Below are 27,542 nucleotides of genomic sequence, written 5' to 3'. Positions count from 1 at the left end.
TTGCAGGCGCAGACGCTTAGGGCGACGAAGATGGCGACGAGATGGATGACGCATATATCAGATATGACACAACCCCAGCGCAGGATAGCGATAGCATCGCATCGCGTTGGGCACTCCAACGGAATCAACACCGCCCCAGCGCAGGATAGCGAGTAATTGCAGTCCGCGCGGGGCACATTAATTGACATTGTTCTCTTCTCCTCCTTTCTTTTGTATATTCTTATTGTACCTACAATTCCCTTATAATTTTTTAACTTGTATTGTTTGTCCCACAGTTTCCTGGTCTCGTTCGTAGTGGACGCGCGAGGCGGTGCGATGAAGGCGAAGCGACGCGGTGGCGTCCGTATCATCGTGCCTCCCGCCGCATGCGCCGCACCAACCAGGGTCACATGCCGGTAAGTCACCATCATCTTGATATAGTCCACTGTAGGGTACATGTATCCTTTCTCCTGTAGCAAATCTTGAAAGCTAGACCACGCTGTTACATTTCGGGCTGCCGTGGGTAACGTTTGACCTTATAACGATTAATACTAGCTGTAACAATTTTTGTAACTCAACAGTGTGAGTTTCGAATTCATCTCTGTCGCTTCCTGTTTCATATCATGTCTTCAAAAGACATAAGATGAATTAAAAACTCACACAGTCGAGTTAAAAACAGCGTTCCAGAATTGCGCTTCTAGAAGGCAAAAGGTGTAACTTGATCGGAACTACTTGCGAGCTCCATTCAAAGGAAATATATGTCAAATAAATTTGAAATCCCTGGGAAAACTGTCAGGTTGACAACTGTAATGGAATGAATTAACTATCACGCGGATCCGCTCCATCCGGTACCGATGGTTTAAAATGTTCTACGAGGCACGTGGGTGCTCTCATCTCGTTACTCAGGAGTCAGGACTGATACTTAGAAGTGTTTCTTGGAAGTCAAGTAAGACTTTTTTTTTACAAAATTACATTGCTTCGCGTAGATATCGAATTCATGACTCAACTCAAAGCCGCATAGGGTTACTACTGTATTAACGATGATCAAGCAATAGTAGTATTTGATCTAATGGAACAAATCTTAATTTTGAACAATAATTACCATTAATAAATCATTGATTTACGGTTAAAATCAGTGTAGCATAAAGACTCTACAAACAGTGATACGTGTGCTATGTATGAAACATAGACAAGAAAACTTTCTTAGTTAATCATTGCCCCGAATAGATCCGCGGGAATGATATAATACAAGTGGTAACAGTCCAGCAATAGTGTTGGTAGATGCAAACTGAGTCATAAACATAAATGCCCTCGGTTTTTTGGGAAGTTGCCACTGCGCTATAATTCTCACGGCTTTGTTCATTTGCAACAATATTAAGAGCCGTAAAGACATGCTATAAATCTTTAATTTAATATGGAAAGCACATAAAATCACTGCCAACGTCATTAAAACGAATATTAAATAAATAAATATATTTGGATATGTAGCCCAAAATTAAACAACCAAGTAGTAAACTAGTTGACACATCCTAGGTCAACACACATCTAGACTCTATCTTTCTGTCTAATAAGTATAGTAAAGAATTTGTACGAGTGTCTGTACTAGCTGAACTAACTTATTAGACCTTTTTAAAAGTAAAACATCTTTATGCACACTTGACTTGGGCTAAGCTAGTGAATGCGTTACAAAATCTGTAATCGGGCGAAGCGAACGCACGTTGAGAGGCAGAGCTAAAGATATTTTACTTCAGTCGAATGACCACACGGTCTACTCGTTTTTTTTTGTAACACAAATCATTCCTAAAACTTCTTTAGGCGGGCCTGGTGTGAGTTATGGGCTATTGTTTCAACTTTTACGGACGGACAAATTGCCTTATCGCGTGACATAATTCTATATTCGATCTATTCACCCAACATTGCCTAATTTAAGGCTACTAAACGAAACGCTAATGTACAGATTATTACTTCTCAACGATGCGCACGCAACTAACCCGAAAGGGAAAGTGTAGATAAAAAAATCTATTTTATCAAACAAACTACAAAATATACATATTTATATATATTTTGTAGTTTGTTTTTTAATATAAAGATACTTATAAAAGTAGTTAACATTCACTGTTTTACGTCTATATAGACCGGTCATGTGTTTTGTTAAGTCTAGAAATTTCAAGCTAAAAGCTTAACATTTTCAAAATTACTAATAGTACAGAAAATCTAAGAAATATGACTAAAAGAATTACATGACTCCAGATTTTTTAACCATCGGTAAAACCAACAAGCTTAACTTGAGTACCCCTCTCCCCCCCCCCCCTCTGGAGTGGCTCAGAAACTCAAAAAGTTTTGGATTGCGTTTTTCTCCTAAACTATGAGTTTTACATTAAAGTTTATTTGACAAAAAATGTAGAGGACATTGTCATATAAAATTAATGTCATTGGAAACTATCATACGACTTTAAATACGGAAGGTAGGTGGAAGGAAAATTAGACGCCTTCACATTCCGACGATCATCGACAAACTGAAAAATGCACGCTTCTTAGGAATTAGAAATCTTATACGACTTTTTCTAGATTTCCTGTACTATTTTAGAGTAGTTATTTACTAAATCACAAATTTGATCGCAGTATTAAAGTCGATCGTTTCAAAGCAAAGAAAAATAGCTTAAGTTCCTAAACTTGTTACCTAAACAAAATCAATATAATCGGCATTAAAATCTGATTGAGGAAATGTATACAAAGATGTCCTTGGACGACTACTGAGATGATTTTTAAAAGTATCGATGACCGCAAGCCAATCAAATAGGTCGACCGATATTTACATTTGGAAGTCGGTATCAATTGCTTTGTGCGTCATCCTGCGACTGCCGAATAAGATTTCGGTATTTTTAAAAATGACACAATTTTGGGTCTTACTCTAGCTACAATGGCTTTTTTACGAGATGTGTGTTTATTTTCGACTAATGATTATTTGATGTTTAGTGGTTGCGTAATTAATCGGCTCAAACAAAGAGATTAGTATGTTTTTGTTCTTTTTGTGATGACAAAGAAATCCTTGTCCACAATATATGAATCTATACTAATATTATAAAGCTGAAGAGTTTATTTGTTTGTTTGATTGAACGCAATTGAATTTAATCTCAGTAACTACTGGGCCGATTTGAAAAATTCTTTCAGTGTTAGATAGCCCATTTATCGAGGAAGGCTATAGGCTATAAATTATTCCCGTATTCTTACGGGAACGAGAACCACGCGGGTATAACCGCGCGGCGCCAGCTAGTATCTGATAATTTGTGTTTGAATTTAATCGTTTGTTTAATTTTTGTTCTGTTAACATATTAAATTAGAATTTGGAAATGGTAATGATATTGTTGATCATGATGATAATGATGATGATGACGGTGATGATTTTAAATTGTTTTACTTTGTTTACAGAGCGGCAACACGTCGCGCCCCCGTAGCAGCGCCGCCTCCACTGATGGAGGGTGAGGCACTGGCGTCAAGATTGCTGGAATTACAACCACAGGGAGCTAAATTTTTGGGGTAAGCCAAATTACTCTTATCCTCCTTGAAAGTACAAGCATATATTATGATAACAATAACTGTTCAAAGCCGTTCAAACTTTTAACAGTGGTTTTCCACTTAAAAATTGACCTACTTGAAAATAAATGAATTTTGTGAAATAATACATAAATAAATAAATCTTTGGGTTACGTGCACCTACTAGTTTTAATTTTTTGACCAAGAGACGCAGTGGGTAGTGACCCTGACATCCAAAGTCGTGCTTTTGAACTAGAAAATATGACAACCTTTATTATTGTAAACAATGACTACCTTTATTATTGTAAACTAGAGTCCTTATTCTATCGATTCCACTCCGTTTTATATCTGGGGCTTTAATATAAGTTATAAAATTCGTAGCAATTCGATAATGTATCGACATTTCCTACCCTGAGTCACATTAAGCTAATCGCAGAATTGTTACGTACAGCTATTTTGGACGTCATCGACCATTTCATTCACTCAAATCGTGCCACTTTAAATATAACATTATTTACGCCCTTAAATGAAATAGTTATCATGATGGTTTTGTAACATGTTGTGGTACGGCTTGGGTATAGGTTTCATTCTTTGGTGCCCGTTGTAATATTTTATTAATTGTGTTTCCAGGCCCGTGATCATCGAAGTACCAATCTTCACCGCGTCGTGCCCCGAGCGAGAGATTGTCATCCTGCGCTCTGACACAGGCGAGACATGGCAGGATCATTACTTGCACAACAACGATAACCCTATGATACAAGTAAGTTTACTTTTGTATTTCTTCTTAATCGTTCACTCTTGGCAGAGTGGTCATGGTTGCGGCGATGAGCGACGCCTTCTGTGCAATGCTCCACTTTTAGCGATTGGCTGCATTATAGGAACAGTCCACCATGGATGATTGTGTTGTAGCCTTGACTAAATAAATCTTCCATCTAAGACTACATCATCACTTACCATCAGGTAAGATTGTAGTTAAGGGCTAACTTGTAAATAATAACAAAAAAAAAAATCCGTCCAGCGGGTTAGAAATCCCCTCTGGATCTTTTTCATTTTGTATTACTATTATTCTTTTTCTTTGTGTCCTTTAACAGGGTGTTAAAACCACTACTCTACCTTGGCCATTATTGTACCTATGCATTACTCGATTTCTATCTGACTTTTTTGTTTCATCTTTTAGGCCCCTTTCTATATGTAGCTGGGTTTTAGTTATTGAACTTTATTTTTTTACATGTATTAATTAGTTGTTATTGAATTATTACCCGAACGTCTATAAAAATCTACATATTCAAAACTAGTTATCATACCCATTATATCATCAACCCTACCTTTCACACAGTTCGGTGCTTGGCGATATTTGTTCCTTGAACAAGCGACACAACAATGACAGACATACACTGAAATGCCAATAGATCTCCTTGAATAATTAAATATCAGTTAATTTATTGTACAAATGTGTGTTTCATTACAGGAAGCGTTGACGCGTGAAAGGCAAGACCATGGAAACAGCGGTGAAAGTCTAGGAGAGGCGGGGGAGAGGGTCACTCGCATCATCACGTGCGACTTCCCGCACTACCTCGCCGTGGTGTCGCGGGTCAGGCAGGAGGTGCACATCATCGGGCCGGAGGGAGGCACTATATCCTCTGCGCACATACCACAGGTGAGAGTCTAGGGGAGGTGAGGGAGAGGGTCACTCGCATCATCACGTGCGATTTCCCGCACTACCTCGCCTCGTTAAAGGTGCACCATACAACTTAGACCTCGTCCGCGCAGTACAGAGAAGCGAGCGACCAGCGCATTTTTCATTTATTAATGAATCAGCCACAGCGTCTCTATGATTGTTGACGTGTTAAAGTATTATAAATCGATGAACACTGGTTGCACGAACGAAAAAGCTTGACTCATTGTCTCGCGTGAGCCGAGCGTATAAACAAGAGCGTTGGACAAGTGATATCGATGATCGGCTTTTTAAGTATTATTACAGATTAAAGGTATTTTATTCAGAGGATTTACAAGATAATTCTCGTAATTTATCAGCCGTCCACGTCTGCGGACACTGCCGATATCCCTGGTGGCCCAGTAGTCCGTGCACACCGAGGTACGACTAAATACAAAAATAGATAAGTCTCCAGTCCATATATGCTTTATGTGTCGGACAAACGCTAGCGCGGGTTAAAACACTAGTAGCGCCATCTAGTATGCGATGCGGGAACTAGTCTTTGCGTTACAGGCTCCCCCTCTGGCTCCGATGACGACCCGACGAGAGAGCCAGTGCTTATGTGGTTGGTTGCTTGCGTGGTCGACCTCGTTTTCGTATAGGGTTTGCTGGTTCTGGAAGAACTTCATTATCAGAAGCAATATACATTTGGAGTGCCGAAGAGTGATATACACCCTTTGTTTCATTAGTTGCGCTTGGCAACGCTACTTCAAATGAACTAGGCCCATGTCTTCTTTTAATAATATAGGGTCCATCACGACGTGGTGCTAATTTGGTACTGATTCCTTGTTGAGTATTACTGAGGATGTGAGTTTTCACAAGAACCAAATCTCCTGGCTGGTAATTGGGACAGGGTCGACGCTTCCTGTCAACGTATTCTTTACGTTTTTCCTCATTCCATTCTTGAACTTCCTTTGCTCTTTTCATTGTGTCGGCAAGCATCAAAAGTTTAGGTGTGATTTCGGGAATAAAGGTTTCATGTACCACAATGCTTCTGAGATCTTGTTGTACATCATCGGGAGTTCGTAACTCTCGACCGAATGTTAAATATGCTGGGCTAAATCCAGTAGCAGATGTTCGGGCTGTGTTCATCGCGAACCTGATGGTGGGTAATTTTCCAGCCCATGATCTATGATCATCTCCAACTAAGATGGATAGTTGAGTTTTTAGATCACGATTTTTGCGCTCTACGGGGTTGGTTTCGGGGTGATAGAGTGGTGTTAGTCCGTGGTGAATATTCAGACAAAACGTCAACTTTTGCATGATATTACTGACAAATTGGACACCATTATCACTTAGAAAACGGCGAGGAGTTCCGTACCGTAGAATGATTTCTTCAAGCAGTACCCGTGAGCATTCCTCCGCAGTTGCATGTTTTAGCGCAAATAGCTCAACCCATTTTGAGGCTAAATCTTCAATAATAAAAATCCATCGTTCATTATTTGGTGTCTCAGGCAACGGTCCAAATAAGTCGAAGGCTACAATTTCAAATCGTTGTCTAGTAGCAGTGGTTTGTAATAATCCTGCAGGTTTAGAATTCAAAGGCTTATAACGCTGGCATTGCAAACATTTTCGAACATAATCTTCAATCTGAGCTCTCATTCCTTTCCATACGTAACGTTTAGCTATGCGTTCAAATGTTTTCTCAGCTCCATAATGTCCGGCCAAAGGATCATCATGGTATGTGGATATAACCTTTAGCTGTTCGTGTTTGGGAACTACTAATTGACATTCTTCTGTGTCAATATCTTGGTCCATACGATACAACAGGCCTTGGTCCATGATATAGCCTTTACGTGACCAGTAGGTTGCATTTTCAACATTGTCTCCTTCTAAGGCAGTCATAATAGATTCTATATCCCTATCTTTAATTTGTTCCACTCTAATTTCTCCTACACTCTTCCGAGGCATATCAACAATTACACTACAGATTCCGCATTCACTTGTATTTTCGGGATCACAAGCAGGTCTTGATAATGTGTCTGCCACAACATTGGTTCTGCCGGTAATATATTTTATGTTTATGTCATAAGGCTGTAATAGTAATGCCCATCTGGCTAAGCGACCTGTCGGTGATTTAAGTGAGAGAAGCCATTTTAAGGATTGGTGATCAGTGTAAACAGTTACAGTTGCTCCCTCAATGTAACCACGAAACTTATCTATTGCCCAAATTACAGCAAGGGCTTCGCGCTCTGTGGTTGAGTAGTTCCTTTCCGCGGGCTTTAAGAGGCGGCTAGCATACTCCACAGGATGCTCTTCTTCTTTCTCCCCCTGGACTAAAACAGCTCCTATGGCATAATTGCTTGCATCAGTTTTAATGATGAATGGGCGACTGCCATCTGCTTGAGCCAACACTGGTGCTGTTACCAACGACTGGCGTAATTTATTGAACGCTGTTGTTTGATCATCACACCAGTTCCAGATCTTTCCTTTTCTAGTTAGCCGGGTAAGGGGTTCGGAGATCCCTGCAAAATTGGGAACAAAGCGACGATACCATGAGCACATTTGTAGAAACGATTGTAGATGTTTCAGATTTGTTGGTGCAGCCATATTAGTTATTGCTTGGACCTTTTCTGGATCCATTTTTAAGCCTTCCGCTGTAATCAAATGTCCAAGATATTTAATGCTTTCACGGCAAAATTTACATTTTTTCTTGTTAGCTACCAAGTTGTACTCTCGTAGACGCGCAAACACATCTTTCAAATCTTCGAGGTGCTGTTCAAAGGTCGGCGATCGTACAATCAAATCATCAAGGTAGACCAAGAGTTCGATATGGCTTAGCGATACTCGAAATCCATCCATCAGACGTTGGAATGTAGCAGGCGCATTTTTCAGGCCGAACGGCATACGGAGAAACATGTACATTCCAAATGGGGTGATAAAGCAAGTCTTTGGCTGGTCCTGATCTCGTACTTTGATCTGCCAATAACCTGAACGAAGATCGATTGTACTCATAAATGGCGTTTGCTTAGCGCTATGCAGTAGATCGTCCATCCTTGGAAGAGGATATTTATCAGCGACTGTTATGGAATTCAGTTGTCTGTAGTCGATGCACACTCTTGTTCCTCCATCCTTCTTAGGGACAAGTACTACTGGAGATGACCATGGCGAGGTGCATGGCTCAATAATATTCTCAGCAATCATCTTATTAATTTCCACCTTTAAAATATTTGTCTTTTGAGGCGAGAGTCGGTAAGGCGGAACCGAGACTGGGCTATGGTCTCCGCAGTCTATTCGATGCTCTATCTGAGTTGTTGGTTTACCATTAGGGGTAAATATATCTTGGTTATCTATTAATAAGGCTTGGAGTCGCTCATCGTTACTGACCACATCTATCGAAGCCAACTCTACATCTGGGAACAGAGAAGCAGATTTTGGAGATAGCTCTACTTCAGCTTCTTCTATCGACTTTCTCGCATCCCTGTATAGTGCATCCATTATAGGCGAATATCCGTCAAATAATGTTCTTTTTCTCTTAAAAGTGATGGGTATCAGCGGTCCATATGCTCTGTACTCGGTAGAACTTGATTCAGGTAGACTCGCTTGATTATTAGTCAAAGGTTGTGGAATGCTTGGAAAGTTGACGAAATCTTCCTTATATAGCTCGAAGTTTTGCTCGCTGTCAACGAATTTCCAAGTGTACTGTGGTAAGTTGATTACTATTCCTGCGTCTTGGATGAAGCCTACACCTAAAAGGGTACGGTTTTCCTTTTTATCGGGCATCACAAGGAAGGTTGTTTTAATGGCTTTGTTGCACAGCGTAACCATAGCTTTAGTAGTCAGTACTAGTTCTTGTTTTCTGACTCCATCTGCTAAGACTAAAGTCATAAAATCTGATTTGAATTGATAGCCTTTTCCTTTCAGTAGCATGTATAGACTATAAGAAGCGATGCTAGATTTCGCACAAGTATCTATATAAGCAGTCCCTTGAATACCTTCGACGTTAATATATACTACAGGTCGGGACCTTGCATCAGTATTAACGTTTAAGGAGCAAAATCCAATTTCTGCTGATCCGGAAACTTTATTTTTATGGCAGTTTGGACAGTTACTGCGGACTACGTTAGGAGTTCCACAACCGTAACACGAATACTTTGGTGCTGATGGTGATGGTGCTTGAGTCACTGCCTCCATTTTAACAATTGTGGGTCGTGTATCTCCTTCTTTACGTTTCAGCTTTCGACACTGTTCAGCACTGTGGCCCATAACCCTACAAAAGGAGCACCGTGGCTTTTTGTGTGTTCCGGTCATCGTAGTTGGAGTTATTTGTTCTGTTTTTTCAACAGTTAGTAATTTCTTTTCCGCTAATGTACGTTCAACACCTCTAGCAGCTTTCAAGAGATCTTCAAAGCTTTTAATGGAGTCTCGAGGTATCTTTTCACGGATATTGATGTGAAGAAGTCCAAACAACATGTCGATCTGTTGTGTTTCAGAGTGCTTCGGTTCTGGCAACAGCGCAAAGAGTAAGCGTTTTTTACTTAGGAAAATTTCTGTTGCCATACTTGCTTCTTGTTTGTTATTCATGATTTCTTGGTAAATTAAATAAGCAGGCTTCAACGGCGCAAATGCATGGCGAAGTTGTGCTTCAAAATCTTCCCATGAACGAACGTTGGATTTTATGCCCTGCCACCAAGTGCAAGCTTCGCTTTTCAATAATAACGGTAATCCATCGAGAGCGTGTTCGTCATTTATCTTTTCTATATTTTTGAACACTCTAGCGGATGTCAAAAAGCTTTCAACCGCTTCTGTGCTTCTTGTTCCATCGTACGACGCTGTGCAAGAAGCAAAAGAGCGTCGCTGTTGGTTTGAAAGTGCGCTAATTAATGACGTGAACTGCTCCTCCGTAAATGAAACGGCCATCTTCTTCGCTGGGGGCGTACGTCTTGACGATGTTTTGACTTTATACGAGGGTCCAGAGCTTCGACGTCTAGTTTGGGTATTTTCGTTTTTCACTTCGATGTCGTTGCTTGATAAGGACATTACGCAGAGTCTCGGGCGAAAGGAAATCGGGCCCCACGTTGGGCGCCAATATTACAGATTAAAGGTATTTTATTCAGAGGATTTACAAGATAATTCTCGTAATTTATCAGCCGTCCACGTCTGCGGACACTGCCGATATCCCTGGTGGCCCAGTAGTCCGTGCACACCGAGGTACGACTAAATACAAAAATAGATAAGTCTCCAGTCCATATATGCTTTATGTGTCGGACAAACGCTAGCGCGGGTTAAAACACTAGTAGCGCCATCTAGTATGCGATGCGGGAACTAGTCTTTGCGTTACAGTATGCAATTTTTCATCAATGTTTTCATCTGACGTTAATAATAATAATAATAATTTATTTGCTAATTCATGAGTTATAACAGATACAATGAATACAATTCACAATTAAAGGTCCAAACATGTTTTGTCACAAATTAGGCGTGCAAATTTTTAAATCAAGTAATACAATATAAATGTTCAAATTATTAATATATGTTACATGTTGATTTGATTGAAAATAAAGTGACATACAGGATAATTACCACAACAATAATGAAATAATTCTAAAGTAATGAAAATAATAAAATATCTAATTAAAGTTCATGTCAAATTAAGAAAATATAATATTAGTCAAATTGGTTTTAATTTAAAAGAGTCATTTAATTTGTGAATACTATTTTGGCTGAGGGCATTAAAAATATGTTTTTTGATAATCTGTATTGGCATTTCTTTTGTTTTTCTGACAGGTGATTATCTATAAAAATTCTTTTGGATATTGTATGTAGCATACTAGGGAATAGAATAAGGACTCTAGGGATTTCCCAGGGAAGTCACTGGCCCTTAAGAGACGGGCTTACCTAGTTTAAGGGCCAGGACGTCATTGCTATTTATGTACTGAGTTTATTCAAATAAAACCATTCTTATTCTTATCTAGTAAATCGTCGTCTGTCCGACATTACAGAGGAGCATATTTTTAAGAAATGAATGGTTCCCCATCCAGGTCCAAGCGCTGTTCCCGCCACAGGCGCTCACGAAGCGCATCCGCGTGGGTCTGCAGGCGCACGGCGCGCACGCCGCGCTGAGCCGGCGCGTGCTGCCGCGGCACGCCGCCGTGTCGCCCGTGCTCACGGTGGAGCCGCGCCGCCGGAAGTTCCACCGCAGCATCACGCTCACCGCGCCCCTGCCGCATCCCGCTGACCAGAAGGTACTGTCCCTGCAGTCAACAGCGAGCTCTGGCTTGATCAGAAGATACTCCTCCCTTTTCTGGGACTTGTGCCTGCAGTCAACAGCGAACTCTGGCTTGATCAGAAGATACTCCTCCCTTTTCTGGGACTTGTGACTGCAGTCAACAGCGAGCTCTGGCTTGATCAGAAGATACTCTTCCCTTTTCTGGGATTTGTGCCTGCAGTCAACAGCGAACTCTGGCTTGATCAAAAGATACTCCTCCCTTTTCTGGGCTTTTTTACCACAGTACGACAAATTTCTGACGTCCTAAAAAAATGTTGGGAATCGAGAAATCCATTCGTCGGTTGTTCTTTATTCATTACTAGCGGACGCCCACGAATTTAGTTTTTCACAAATCCCACGGAAACCATGGATTTTTCCGGGATAAAAAGTAGTCTATGTGTTAATCAAGGCTATAATATATCTTAATACCAAATTTCAGCTAATTCGGTTCAGTAGTTGAAGCGTGAAAGAGTAACAAACATTCATATAATCAAAATCATCAGTTTTCGCAAATTTCGGGAAACCATGGATTTTTTCGGGATAAAAAGTAGCCTATGTGTTAATACAGAGTAAAATCTTTTACCATTCCAAATATCAGCTAAATCGCTTCAGTAGTAGCGGCGTTATAGAATAACAAACATCCAAACATCCAAACATCCATACAAACTTTCGCGTTTATAATATTAGTAGCATGAAGGTCCATAGACACCAGGTTCTTTTTAACTCATGTACTTCTCTTGTCCTCTAGATAAACAGCTACGACAAACAGTCCACCGCCAACCTTCGTCTGCTGTGCTCCATCATGGGCGGGCAGGCGCGCGCCGTGTGGGAAGATGTCACCGGCTCCACGCCGCTCACCATCACGGACGACTGCGCCTCCTTCACCACCACCGTCTCCGCCAGGTAGATAGTCCAACGCCAACCTTCTCCTGCACTAGCTTCTAGACATGGGTCTTCTTATTCTGTGATAGCTGGTCAGCCATCGTGGTAACGGCCCTTCGGTCTTTACCCGTTCGTGTTGCCAGACAGTCCTCCCGCCGCATCATCATCATCATCATCATTAACAACCAATAGACGTCCAGTGCTGGACATAGACCTTCTTATAGATCTTCCAAATACAACGGTCTCGAGCACACATATACAAGAAGCGTTAGCTTTTAGCGATGTCTGTTCTGTGGTCTCCCTGCAACCCGCTTGATGGCATCAGTCTACCTAGTGGGGGGGTCGACTAACACTGCGCTTACCGGTGCGGGGTCGCCATTCCAGCACCTTGGGATCCCATCGTCCACTTCAGCTTCGCGACTCGCTGAGCTATATCAGTGACTTTGGTCTGCGGATTTAATCATTTCCGATTCGATCACGCAGAGAAACTCCCAGCATAGTTCGCGCCTCTAACACCACGAAACTACATTTTAAGTAATGTAAACATTATTTAAATTGTTATCTTATTAAAATGTAAGTACATAATTAAAAAAATACTAGAAGATAGTTGCTTTTAACTCTAGCTATCTCCGTAAATAAGTGTCGCAGCAGAAAATGGGTTTTACCTGTAGCTTCGTCGTGATTGGACGAGTCGATTCATATAATAAACCTAATTTTGATACAAAAGTGCAAATAATCGGTTTTTGCATTAAGGGTACGATATTTAAATTTATTTTTTTATTTATGTTTCAGATTCTGGCTGATGAATTGCCAAAATGTTGGCGACGCGACCAAACTTGCTACTGAATTGTACAGGTGATGGTTATGTACCATTTTCTTATCCATACCTCTATTAAAATTTTATATTCCGATTCGTAACTTCAAAATTCAATTAGACTAGTTTATGGATTTATCCAAGGTCAACTGAAATTCTATGTATGTCACATTAATTAAATCAATCTTTTGGCATACTGCAATAAGGTATCTCAGTTTTGGAAAAGGCATATTATTTCCCAAATTTCTCGTTATTTTTAAACAGTCGGGTTTAATTTTCTTTTTTTTTTATTTATAGAGAAATGCTTCTGGTACCTTTCGAGGTGCGTATCGTGGTGTTAGGCAAGAGGCTGGACGCGTTAGAAGGACGACTGCTTGTTCTATACATCACCGACAGATACGCCTACGACACCCTCCTTCATCAGGTAATTATAATAGAAGATCCGTATTAGAAACGACCTTCACCCATGTTCAAAATTGTGATGTAAAAAAATATGTTGGAAATAGGTTACTCCAAAAACTCCAAGGCCAAACTATTATTAATGGTAGTTGATAATAAATAACTTTCTTACTTAATTATGGTTAATAATAGTTTGGCCAAGAAATTTTTAGACATTAAAAAATATAAAACACTTTTCATTAAACAGATGGGTGAAGATAGTTTCTAATACGCTTCTTAGACTATTGCTACTTTTCAAATCCTTTATTTTCATTGTGACTATAGTAGAAGAGTGTACAATATCCCCCAATAAATTTAATCACCAGCGGTAAAGCAATATGTCAATGATAGTAATTAACATCTCTGAGATTGCTAATAATTAGAATTACTCGTTTCTGGATGTCCTGAGTAGAATGGCGACCCCTCATTGCCCAATTAATTTTGGGAATAGATGGCGATGAAAGAAACAAAGTAAATATTTATTTCCTTTATTTTGGGCGGACTTTCTGTTATTTACAAAACCCTACAGGAACCATGGTTTTGGCTGATAAATGCATAACCATACACAGAAGTATTGAATAATATACCTGTATACCACATCAGCACATTTTGTCAGCTGAAAATCAGCGCTGTATGTCCAATATTTCCTTGGTACATGCAGCACAATGCTGAGCTGGATTGTGTTCAAGGTTGTGCCAATTAAGACATAGTGGTGTTCTGATGCTTAGACTAAGCGGTTTGAGTATTAGGCACTACAATTATTGTATTAAGTGGTTAAATGTGGCACAATTTTTGAAATAAATGTTTTTTCTTTCTTTCTTTCTGTTAGGATTAGGCAAACTAGCTTCATAATTATATTACATTTTTTTTTTAATGCTGGCAACTTTGTTTTTAAATGATCTCTCAGTTGTCATTCTGTGATTGGTTGACGCCGGTTGAAGTAAAATGGCGGGAACCAATCAGATTTATTTTATTCAAGCTTGAAAGCTACAACTTGACAGGAGACATTATTGTTTTCATGTTGGCGGTCGATTATTCTCTGTTGAGCGAATCACGAGTTAAGTCGAGTAGAATTTAAACAGTTTTATAACCAACATTTTTGATAAGAGCTACTGTAGAGTTTGTTATCGATTCTTCTCTGCAATGTCTGCAATTCCGAATCGAGAGTAGTTTCACCACCAATAGAAATATTATAAAGTAATTGAAATAAAAGAAGGTATTCAAACAATCAAGAAGTTATTATTACCTGAATCCTGAGAACGCCTACATTTCACATCTTTCCCACACACTCAACTATCGCCTTTACTATTTTAATTTATTTATTTACTCCATTATGCGCAGGAGCACTACACAGAAGTGGCACACTCGACTTCCGTCCGGTTCCTGGACAGCAAGCCGGTGTTCCTGGAGTTCTCCGGCAACCTCGTGCCCGTCACCAAGTCCGGCACGCAGCCCAACTTCATATTCGAGGTACGTACACCCATAAGCATACGTACACCCTTTTTTAAATACAGACAAGTAAGACTGCATCCAAGCAAGATTTAGTAGCCTAAGAATATAAATTACTATACATAAGCTGTGATAGCCCAGTGGATATGACCTCTGCCTCCGTTTCCGGAGGGTGTGGGTTCGAATCCGGTCCGAGGCATGCACCTCCAACTTTTCAGTTGCGTGCATTTTAAGAAATTAAATATCACGTGTCTCAATCGGTGAAGGAAAACATCGTGAGGAAACCTGCATACCAGAGAATTATCTTAATTCTCTGCGTGTGTGAAGTCTGCCAATCCGCGTTGGGCCAGCGTGGTGGACTTTTGGCCTAACCCCTCTCATTCTGAGAGGAGACTCGAGCTCAGCAGTGAGCTGAATATGGGTTGATGGCGATACATCTACTAGCTACATCGATCTTCCCAGAGTTAGATCGAGCCCAGAGTTAGACAGTAGGTAGTTTTTAGTAATGTATCAATATTATAAAATTATTCTTCATTTTCAGGCTTTCAAGGACAACCGCGTTGAGTTCACCGTCCGAGTCAAACATCACGAGGAAACTCCGTCAGGCCGAATTTACTTCATGAATGAACCTAAGGTAAATAATATATGGTAAGACTTGTCATATGACAAGAGACAGAGATATGATTCATCATCATCATCATGATCATGATGAAGAAATTGCGATATGAAAGACAAACTCAGACATATCTCGTCAACCAATATACAATTTTTTTTGTGTACAACCGTTTGATTTTTGAATCAGAAAGTTTATTGCCTCAGAAAACAAGACAAATGAAAAAATATAAAATCAACAAACGTAGCGCCATCTCTGGACTAGATAATAGGACAAGATAATATATCACCCCAGATAGTTTTTTTAAGAAAATGATAAGATCACCTAATCGAGGGAAACCTCGAAGCCTAACCTCGGTGTAACCTCCACCGGGTGATGGATACAGGCCTCCAGGCAGGCATACAGAACAGCAAGGTTTATCCAATATTACTTCTAAGATCCGTATTAGAAACGACCTTCACCAATCTGTTTTGTATGTGTTAATCTAGAGTAAAATCTGTTTTAATTCCAAATTTCAGCCAAATCGTCGCAAAATTGTCAAAATTTTATCTTCTATTTTATCCCTTTAAGGGTAGAATTGATCAAAATCTTTTCTTAGCGAATGACTACGTCATAACATCTACCTGCATCCAGCTAGTGGTTTGGGCTGCGCGTTGATAGATCACTATGTCAGTCAATCGCCTTGGAGTTATATATATTTAAACTATATATTTAGATATTGGATAGAAGCAGGCGTTACTTTGCGGAAGTTCATCATGATTATATAATGATTTATTTATTTTGCTATCATCCGCGAGAAGTCGACGAATCCATGCGACAATTTCACCCAGGTCCGACAAAATACTCTCTACGTACATTTCACCCCGAAACCGGAGCATCCTCAGGAGATGTTGACTCTACAACGTCTATAATATATAATATCAATTAATTATATATTTAGATTTATTTTTATGATATAGGTGGCCAAAGGAGAACAGTCTCCCAACCCTGCGTGTGTACTGGACGTGTCTCTCCCCGAGCGTATCGCGCCCAGAACCGCCAAGAGCCATCTCGACTGTCTCAACTTGGATCAGTCTGGTTAGTATTTCATTTTATAATATATATAAGCTAATGCTTGACCTTTTTATAGTAATTCTTATCGAAACAAACAGATCGAAAATTTTGGGAAAAAAAGAACATAAAAATGGAACAGATTTCTAATACGTATCTCAGTTATTTTAATTTTAACAAAAAATTAATAAACAGATTTTCATGAAAATGGAATGGAAATATACTCTTCCACACAAAAAAATAATATTCAAAATTCTTAAATAAATGACGAAGTTATGAGGTAACAAACTTAAAAAAAATAGACATACGCGTCAAATTGAGAACCAGTCCTTTCTGACCATCAAAATTCGCAGTCTTTTAAAGTAATCAATTACAAATATTACTTAAGTAAGATTATGATATTATAATCGCAGATTTGGTGTTTAGCAATAAACACCAAATCTGCGATTATAATATCATTCAAACAAAGGTCTTTAATATTTAGGTTTCGACGCACTCAAAGACGAGTTGAGCTTCCACTGGGGCGATCACAACCACAGCATCAACCCACCAGCCATTCCCGAAGACGAGCCGCTGCAACTCAACGGACATGTTCGTATTCATTTGCTATTTTACACTTTCATCCAATATAGCTATAAATTGTGCTAATCTATCTTCAGTTTGAAAATTTCGAGTTAAGCTAAATCTTTTATACAATATTTTTCCGCAAAAGAAGATAATTACATAAAAAGTTGGTATTTGATAGTTATTTGTCTATTTTTTTTACATTTGCCACCAAAAGCAATAGCCAAAAACTCTAACACTGTCTAACAAATCTGTCTGTTGTTAAGTCTAACAAATTCAATATTTTTGAGTCGCAATAGGCTGCGGTGTACAGAGCGAGCATAGATAGTATTTTGGCGAACAGCAAAATCTTACTCACATATAACGACTATTTTTAGTAGTAAAAATAATTATGTTATTATCTTCTTCTAATTTCCTTTGGTCAGGTCATTTGACCGTTAGATATTTTCATACCTTTTTACTAGCAAGCTCTGTAGAGCCTCATTCTTCATGTAAGCTAAACATTCATTTACATTTGCCAGGATAAAACTATCGCTAATGGCGATGTCAAGTATCCCACAAAAGATACGGAGGAAAAGGAAACAAAGCCCCACGGTAAGTATTTATATTATATTTTTGATTATTTTATACAGAATAATTTTATAATGAATCTCTTCCGACAGTATTAGGTGTTTTGAAACATAGTAAGAGACATGAATATTACAAGAGCGATTCGCAACTTCGATGTCTTATTTTAAACGTTGTATGTACCATTATTTTTTGACAAATATCTCTTACTTGTTTCTATAATTTCTGAAGCGTACAGGGCATGGTTGGATTGCACATTATCTTATATACTGTTAAGTTAATATATTTAATTAATTAGGTTCTTCAAAGTTTTTTATTGGGTTAAATTATTATAATCATAAGGGCACTCATCCCATACCATTTGCTCGAGGATCCATTCGAGTAGATTTATTAGATGCTTTTATCATTATACCGTGTCTAATGAACTAAATTAGTACATGCCATTATGTATCTAATAATATATCTATTACAAAATATGTTTATAAGTATGCCACAAACATAATTTTACTGTCGATAAACTATCGATCGGACGAATGTTTTATATAAAACGTGAAAATATTTATTTACAATGTTTTCCCCTTGTACAGACGCTACCCCTTCGCCGATTTTAGTGTAAGTACATAGAGCATGTAGAGTAATCGATCATTTATTTCAGTAAATGGTGACACCCTGCACGTTGATTCCAATAAAACAAAAGCTACTTTTGATTCCGACGAAGATAAGACGCCGATGAACACTTTAGAGAAGGGTAAAAAGAAGTCCGAAGGGGGATCATTCCTTGGCGGGCTTGCTGATAAAGTAAAGAATGTGTTCAGTCACAGTGACGATAAAGATCATGGCAGCAAAGAGTCTTCTCCTAAACCTCAGCCTAAACCACGCGAATCTAAAGAAAAGACCCCTCCAAAGCCAGCCCCAAGAATAATAAATGAAGATATACTTGAGAAAGTTGAAGATATGTTTAAAGATGTTCGTCAGAAACCACACCTCAAGGATGACGACGATATCAACAATCAAGTTTACTCCACTAAACTAATAGTAGACGAGGAAGATCCGAAAGATACACGTATTACAACCGAAGAAGTATACCACCAGTATCAACACATGCAGCCTGTTGACACTCCCTTGCATTGCAAGACTACCGATCCATTCCAGTTTTATGACGACTGCTGTAAAGGTCTACACAAAATAGGTGAAAAACATAGTCATGAAGAAACATCTAATTTAGCGGATAGAATAGAACAAGTAAAGTTTGCCGCACACGAAACGATTGAAGAAATCATTGATGATACTCATAATGCGATAAATAAAGCCAAAACTGACAGAGACAACATCAAGGATCAAGCCGATGAAACGCAAGAAAATTTAAAGGTAAAATCTGAAAACTTTAAAAATCAACTTATCAGTAAAGAGGAAAAATTAAAAGTAGATTTAATTGATGATGCAACAAAACTAAACAATGTGGCCAATAACAAGTTAGATGACGTTTCCAAAACTGCAAAACAAGTACAAGAAGACCTTAGTCAAAAAGAATCTGATTTGCATAATAAAGTCGATTCAGTTACTACATATTCCGTAAACAATGCTCTGGATATTGTACCTACACTTCTTGATAAAGAAAAGTTGACTGACAAAGTTCACTTAGTTGATTTTGCTGCGATAGAAAGAGGTGAACAAATGAAAATAAGTGGTCAAAGTAAGTTATCGCAATTGGGAAAAACTTTTGAACACACCGTAGATGATGTCGACAATAAGGTACAAAATACGACCACTTCGATATCAAATAATATTCACGGGTCGCTATTAGACACAGAAAGTCAAATTAAAAACATTAAAAACTCATTAAATGAGAAAACTAGCGATGCTAAAGAAAACGTTAACAACAAAATAAATAATGTCAAAAAAGGAACTGAAGAATCATTAGAAAAAGCAAAGCTTGCAACTACAGAAACAATAAATGAAGTAAATGAAACTGTCGATGTCGTTAAAGAAAAAGGAAAGAAATCTAAGTCAAAAGGTGATAAAAAATCAAAAGAGGGAAAGAACTTTTTTACGGGTTTAGTACATAACATTTTTGGGGAGAAAGATAAAATTGAGGACGAAGTCAAAGGTAAAATTGCTGACGGTAAAAAGTCTGCAAAGGAAGCAGTCAGACAGGCTTCTGAAACAAAAGACAACGTGGAAGAAAATATCGCTAAGGAAAATGAGAAAATAAGACAAGAAACAGAAAAGTTTCTGCAAAGCGCAAAAGAAGAAAAAGATTTTATTGTTAAAAATGTCGAAAATAAAAAAGAAGACATTATACAATCTGCAAATGAAAAGTCAGGAGAAATCATCAATGATATACAGAGAAAAAAAGATGAATTGATAGAAAGTGGTCAAGACAAAACAGAAGCATTTGTCAGAGATGTAGAAAATAAAAGAGATGAATTATTACAAAGTGCCCAAGATACCAAACAAAAAGCTGCCGAACTTGTGCAAGATAAAACAGAAAAGATCATCAAAGATGCTGAAAACAAAAAAGATCAATTAGTACAAAGTGCAAGTCATGAAACTGAAAATATTATTACAAGTTTACAAAATAATAAAGATGAATTAGTACAAAATGCTCAAGATGCTTCCGAAAACGCAGTCAATTATGTCAAAGATAAAAAAGACGATTTCATACAGAACACAAAGCAAACTGTTCACTTTGCTGAAGAAAAGACAGCTGAATTGTTAGAAAACACTAAAAAGAAGAAGGATAGTATTTTAAATGACGCACAAGATAAAAAAGAAGAATTATTGGAAAGTACACAAAAAATTGGTAATAATATGCTAGACAAAAAAGATGAGCTAGTTCATGCCGCCGAAGATACCACTGAAAGTGCCATTAATAATTTGACAAATAAAAAGAATGAGTTGATAAGCAATTTGCAAGACAAATCTAAAAATGCTGTCGAAGCTGTAGAGAACAAAACAGATGACCTTGTACAACAAGCAGAAAATAAACGGGAAGAAATTATTGAAAATGTTGGAAATAAAGCTGGTAAAATAGTTAAAGATGTTCAAGATAAAAAAGATAAAGTTTCACAAAGCGTACAAGATACTCAGAAACAGATGGAGGACTTTTTGTATAATGAAAAAAATGAATTCGAAACAGCTTTTCATAATAAAGTCGACCAGGCAGATAAAGCCCTTAAAAAATCGAAAGAGGGAGTAGAAACTGCAATTTTAGATAAAAAAGATAAATTAATTAATGCTAAAAATTCGGTACAGTTTGAAGCTGAAGATAGATTAAACCAAATAAGGCAAGAAGCGGAACTAGCTACAGATAGTATCAAAAAGACTGCTGAAGAAACTATAAATGCTGCAGTTGAAAATAAATCTAAATTAGAATCCAAAATAGCAAACAAATTAAGCGACGTCAACGATTCCGGTAAAGAAGAATTAGAGAGGGTACAAAATTTTGCAAGCGAGAAAGGCAACAAATTACAGAAGTCGGCAAAGGAATCGTTAATTCACGTTCAGGATTCAGCCTCCAGTGCTTTTGACCAGTTCGAAAGTGCCGCGACGGACAAAATGAACGACGCTAAAGATACATATGAAGATTTGCAAAGCTCCGCTCGCGATACATTTGCTGATTTCCGAGATGACGTTCAAGGAGTAGAAAGCTCTGCTCAAGATACTCTGCACAGTTTTCAAAGTTCAGCGGGTAACACGTTCGACAGTCTAGACGAATCAGTGCGGGAATTTGTCGGCGGTGCACAAAACACTGCGTCAAAATCTGAGGATAGTGCTAAAGAATTGTTCGGAAACGCGCAGGACACATTCGAGGGCTTCCAAATAGCGGCTGGCAACAAACTGGAAGACATCAAAGGCTCCGCTAAAGACAGGTTGCAGGAGGCTGACGAAAGGTTGGAAATAACAAAAGAAAATGTTAAAGAGGGCGTGAGAGAAACTGAAGAGGCTGTGGCTGATACACTCGCAAATGAGGCGGATAAGTTCACGAGCAGTCTTAACGATTTGGGGAATTCAGTCTTCGGAACATCCGGGAAAGGTAAATCATATATTTCTCGTAAAAAGTTTTGCCTATTAGATCCCACGGAAAGTTTTGTATCTCATAAGCATCGCTGATATGAATCTGTATTTCTATTGCTGTTACCATACAAATGATTTGGTGAAATCGATGATATGTTTGCAATCTTTTTTTTTTTCAGGATTCATGAAAGATTCGAGCACGAAACTGCTTGAATCAGAAAAATCACAGTCCTCACCACACAAGAAGAGTTCGGGGTAAGTTCCATTCTACTTTCAGAATACACTGAATTGTAAATGAATTCAATTAAAAATGTAAATAATATCTCTCACGCCATGCAGCACTCGACTAATTCACAAATGCAATTTTTATAAAGAAACATATCCAACTTTAAACACCCCCCAACCCTTACACGGTCTTCTACAAAACTATTTTTAATCTGTGAAACATTTTAGTCTCCCCTTTGTCATAGATTTACTGAGTTAAGATATCGAATCAGAACTTTTGAAAATAAATGATGTACATTCAAGATATTCCCAGCAAAATTCGTACTACTTTCTGCTTTGATGAATTACAAAACTGAGTTTCCAAAAGAGACTTATTCAAGGCATTATAAACATTTGAAAAAGCTTTTTGAAAAAATGTTAAATCATTTGAAAATATATTTTTTAGTTGGTAAGTAAAATGTTTCACAGTAAACAAAGTCAAAACTGGTAATTTGTACACAATTCCTGCATCTAACATCACGCGCACCGCATTACAGAATACCGAAGCTTAAGCGGAAGAAATGAGCGAACGAGCTACGAGCGGCGAACGATGTATGGTATAAATAGTCTAGATTAGATCCACGCACTGAATGAAAAAGATGGATCACTGCCTTGCTAACAAAATTACCCTTTAAAGTCAATATTAATGGAGAGAAAATTGTAACTACCAATTAGAATATTGAAAAACAAAATGTAACAAAGTTGAAGCATCTTTGGTGACGTTCTCTCTTTTTCATTTAGTGTTTGTTTAGACGTAATATTTATTTGTTATTGTTAATATACACTATTGTTTCAAGGGTGCTGAAGTAGATAAAATGCTGCTTTTACCCAATTTCGTTTTATTTATGTCTACCGACTAATGTTTACAATATAAGCAAATAGTGTAAGGTTGCTTTCGCAAGTATGTTTGGAATACTGATTGCTTTCATTTTAAAGTGATCTCATAGATCAAAATTCTAAATAGTTTAAACAAATTCATTCATTTGTTCAAGATCTACTGGTGCTCAGTGAAACAATAGTGGTTTGTATTGTAGAAAGCATTGTGTATTACTCTCGTCTCAGTGGATGTCTTTGAAAATTGTATACTACTTTTTAAATGTCGGTTAAAGATATACATTATTTTAATATAGCGTTCGAAATGCTGAACGAAAAGAACCTAGTCAGATGATTAAAAAAATAATCAGTTTTGTGTAATTCTCAACAACGTTCCTTTCGCTCAGCATTCAATATTGATGTTTACGACGCGACGTTGGAAGCTCAGAAATTGAAAAATGTCCCGTAATTTTAGAATTTGCGCTTTAAGTAACCTATACACGATTATTTTTTCCGCTGCGTTTTGCTAGCATGGACCTGAAAAACCGATTGTCTAATTTGAAAATCTTGCAAATATTATATCGAAATTGGATTTTTTTTTATATTAATTGGAAATGACAAATGCATTACGCACGCTTAGTGAAATAAAAAAAAAAACCTTAAATCGGTTTATATATTTACAGAATGACGATGGTATAAACCATATCAAGTAAATGTTTTAAATCAAATTAAAAATTGATTATTCAAGTAGCCTTTGAAGCGTCGGTTACTTTAGATTAGAACCTACTAAAAGTAGAAATAGGAAATTTTAACATTTCATGATTCAAATAAACGCTGCGTAAAAAAATACGTGTAAACGGTCCTTAATGTTCTTTTAAAGGCTATGCATGATTGGCTTTTTGTGTATATGACAAAAAATAATATAGCTTAACGCTATCCAGTGACTATAAGAATTAACTTCCATTTTCAAGTACAAAGTATGAAAGTACCTATTCAGGTATACGACATTCATATTATGGCAAACAATCAACTTGTCGATTTCGAAGAAATCATTTAGTGTAAGGTTAATATTTTTAATACAAATTAATTTAAAATGTTTTTTTTTATTAATTTATACAGATTTATAAAAGTTGAATCATGTCTATAATCTTGCCTGTCTTTCTATATATTTAATAATACTATTGCAATTTTATACATCGACAATTATTATTATTAAATCATTATTAATTTATATGAAAATAGTCATTTTGTTACGAGTTAGATTTTATACTGTTGCGTATAATATATTTATCATTTTTAAATTTACAATTATTTGAAAGTCAAAGGGCTCTTCATAGAGGGATAATGTACCAAGATGTAGAATTTTATCGGTGTAACTTTAAAATGAGATAATTTTGCATTTCTCTATATTAATTTTAAGTATTTATGTATAATAGAAGCGAAGATCAGTGTTTTTATGTTGCATAATTTATTGTATTTTAACTGTGTTTCCATTATAAAGTCTACACTGCTTTTGTACAGTATTTAGTCGGTGTTAAATATATGTAGCGTACGATTTGCTGTATGGGCTGTGTGTCCATCGCTTTATCATAGATCTGCTAGGGTATTTATTTTTATATATTTACGACTTGATATAATTTTTAATATATAAATTGAAAATGCAAAGATTATTGATGACGTGATAATACAAGAATTAATATAAACAAGATTTATCAAAATCATCTTAAATCTTTGTGTTGTCAATTTAAACATTTCCTTCGAGTGTAGTTTGACACTATAAAAATACTTATAATATTTTTAATTAATTTTATTTTATAATATATACGAAAAGGTCACGAAGCGGCCATTTTTTAAAACCGCAAAATGTCCGTCTTTTACGTCATAATGTTTTCTAGAGTCTTGCACAAGTGTAAACGGTCTCTTAAATTACAGACTTTTACAAATAAATAAAAATACATTTTAATAAATCTATGCTCTAAATTAAGGGAGCAAATTGGATTTTTTTTTATCCGCAATTTATAAATTGGCATATTATTTGTATATCCACGTTTTTAAGGATATTTGTCAAAAGTTTGTAGTTTTCGGGGCTAGCAAATTGATGTTTAAGAGTTAATTAATAAATAAACACCTCACTCGCGAGAGTAGCGCCTGCTTTGCTTGTGTCGTCTCTCTGTTAGATGTTTAATGTAAGATATTATACGAAAATGTTCTCGATCATTTTGGCTTTTTATTTATTGTCAGTAGGCCTGACGTACGACAAATCTCATGATGAGGGAAAGACAAATGTCGACCAATACCAGCGGAGCTCGTCTTCTCTTGGGCCCGGGGAAACGTGACCAAGGCATGCGATTTCTACGCGTGGGGTCTCCCGCCAGTTATGATTATAACTGCGTTCTTGGATTGGCTATTAATAGACTATAGTTAATGGCATTGAAGGCTGAGATGTTGGTACTAATTTTGATGCGCCACCGCTGGGTTGGACTTGCTTGTGGGAAGCCCTGCGATGGCATCGTGGGTTTCACCACAGAAGTGAGGTGAGAATTTAGGGGGAGGACCCTGCTCCCGGCGTCAGAATACCAACGGAGTTGTCCTAGTCCCAGCTCTATCCTTGCAACGCAACGTCATCCTCCATGGCTCAGTGGTGTGCGCGGTGGAATTACAAGACGGAAGTCCTAGGTCCGATCCCCGGCTGGGCTGATTGAGGTTTTCTTAATTGGCCCAGGTCTGGCTGATGGATGGCTAGGTACCACGTGTAGAAACCGAAAGGGGTGTGGATTTTCATCTTAGATTGCATCATCACTTACTATCATGTGAGATTGTAGTCAAGGGCTAATTTGTAGAGAATAAAACAAAGAGAGCGCTATATTTCCGACTATATGTACTATATATTTTATTCCGACTATATATTGGTCGATCTTTGTCTTTATCTCGGACTCCACCGACTATTGGTCGAACTTTGTCTTTATCTCGTCGAGATATGTTGGGCTTACTGGTCTGTATTTTGCGTTGATTTTATTTTTGTTTCAATTGGCTTAGAAGCTTTGGCAGTGGCAAGAGATTTTGAAATTTGAAGCTTAAATTATTTTTTGAAAAATGTTTATAACGCGTAAGTTATTGGTATTATAATATCAACACATTCAAAAGACTTGCGGGAAGTCGTAAACTGCCAATACAAAAATTTTACAATCCCAACCAATAAATACCTAACAGTGGCGAAGAGTTCATGAAAGCCGATTCCCGTCGGGTTACCTTTAATATTGATGCATATTAAACTGTTTCTCATATATCAACAGATACATCTGTACATATATAAAGAACCAGAGTTAGTATCATGCTGAATGAATTTCCTTCTCTTTGGGACGGCTTACTTTCGTCTAAATTCGATCCTTCGCCACTGATACTTATAATGTTAAGAACGTTGATGCATTTTCTACAAGTTGATGTGTCAAATATGAGAAATTGACATTTGGAGTTGATGTTGAGGTCTCACGTCACGCACAGAGCATACGTCACTGCATCTTGAGCACGCTTCTGGTAAGTTCCTTTGCGACGTTCATTATGTTTATCAGTTTCATTATGTTTATCAGTGTGATATTGAGGTAGAATTTGAGGTAGATATACGATCGAATAGAGAATGACTCAGTTATAGTTGCACTGCAAAAGAAAATAGATTCAAAGTTCTCTAAAAAGGTGCAATACTCGTAATATGTAAATGTATATAAATATACGCAAGAGAGATTTTCTCTTGCGTATATTTATAAAAATGTGTATAAGTTGATCAATGATCATATATTTACCACAAAGAATACCTGTAGAAATTTCATTTGGCATTCATAGACATAATTACTGTTGGTTTTTAATTTTTTCGCTAAAACAAATGATTACTGAATATAGGTACCCTGGAATACCTATATGAATATCTATATGAAGGACCCACTGAGTCAGTTTTGTTATAGGTATTGCATAGATGATACAGTATATGCATTGAATCCGTACTACCTGTTGACAGTAGCCGTAGTTTTGTGGGTGTCCCATATAACCCTGCCTGTTATTTAGCCTGTCATTATGGTATGAAAATATAAATTGAATATTTAAAACTGTTATTCCATTTATACTGTGTTAATCTACAACTTTGTATTTTATGAATTTTATGCTTAAAAAGAAAAGTCAATGAGACATCATACCGATGGTATAGGTATTTAATTTAGTACCTATAAAATGTGGTGAATTTATTTGATATTCAATTTGAATGTACATAATGATACTGAATTGAACATTGAATTCAAACGACAATATTTTGTATACTACTCGTACTTATTCCCTTTAATTAAAAAATGGTGAAGGAGATATAAAGTCGTGCCGTAAATATGATATGACCTCTGCCTCCGATTCCGGAGGGTGTGGGTTCTTTTCCGGTCCGGGGCATGCACCTCCAACTTTTCAGTTGTGTGCTTTTTAAGAAATTAAATATCACGTGTCTCAATCGGTGAAGGAAAACATCGTGAGGAAACCTGCATACCAGAGAATTATCTTAATTCTCTGTGTGTGTGAAGTCTGCCAATCCGCATTGGGCCAGCGTGGTGGACTATTGGCCTAACCCCTCTCATTCTGAGAGGAGACTCGAGCTCAGCAGTGA

At 37.5% G+C, this 27,542-nt stretch overlaps 1 protein-coding gene across 1 annotated transcript in view; it reads left to right on the top strand.

Moving 5' to 3' along the window:
* The window catches only part of LOC112044040 (ankyrin-1), a 228,559-nt gene that overhangs the window by 196,048 nt on the left and 4,969 nt on the right, over positions 1-27,542 (top strand). The window contains exons 20-34 of the mRNA XM_052889378.1: positions 276-395; positions 3,409-3,516; positions 4,144-4,273; positions 4,982-5,170; positions 11,209-11,412; positions 12,184-12,338; positions 13,110-13,172; positions 13,429-13,555; positions 14,911-15,039; positions 15,560-15,652; positions 16,591-16,708; positions 17,166-17,272; positions 17,767-17,839; positions 18,468-21,848; positions 22,009-22,084. Of these exons, the coding sequence (XP_052745338.1) occupies positions 276-395; positions 3,409-3,516; positions 4,144-4,273; positions 4,982-5,170; positions 11,209-11,412; positions 12,184-12,338; positions 13,110-13,172; positions 13,429-13,555; positions 14,911-15,039; positions 15,560-15,652; positions 16,591-16,708; positions 17,166-17,272; positions 17,767-17,839; positions 18,468-21,848; positions 22,009-22,084 (5,073 nt within the window). The remainder of the gene's footprint in view (positions 1-275; positions 396-3,408; positions 3,517-4,143; positions 4,274-4,981; positions 5,171-11,208; positions 11,413-12,183; positions 12,339-13,109; positions 13,173-13,428; positions 13,556-14,910; positions 15,040-15,559; positions 15,653-16,590; positions 16,709-17,165; positions 17,273-17,766; positions 17,840-18,467; positions 21,849-22,008; positions 22,085-27,542) is intronic.

Source organism: Bicyclus anynana, chromosome 25, assembly GCF_947172395.1.
Source record: "Bicyclus anynana chromosome 25, ilBicAnyn1.1, whole genome shotgun sequence".
Lineage (NCBI taxonomy): Eukaryota > Metazoa > Arthropoda > Insecta > Lepidoptera > Nymphalidae > Bicyclus > Bicyclus anynana.
Note: the sequence above shows the minus strand (reverse complement) of the source record. Positions and strands in the feature narration are given on the sequence as shown.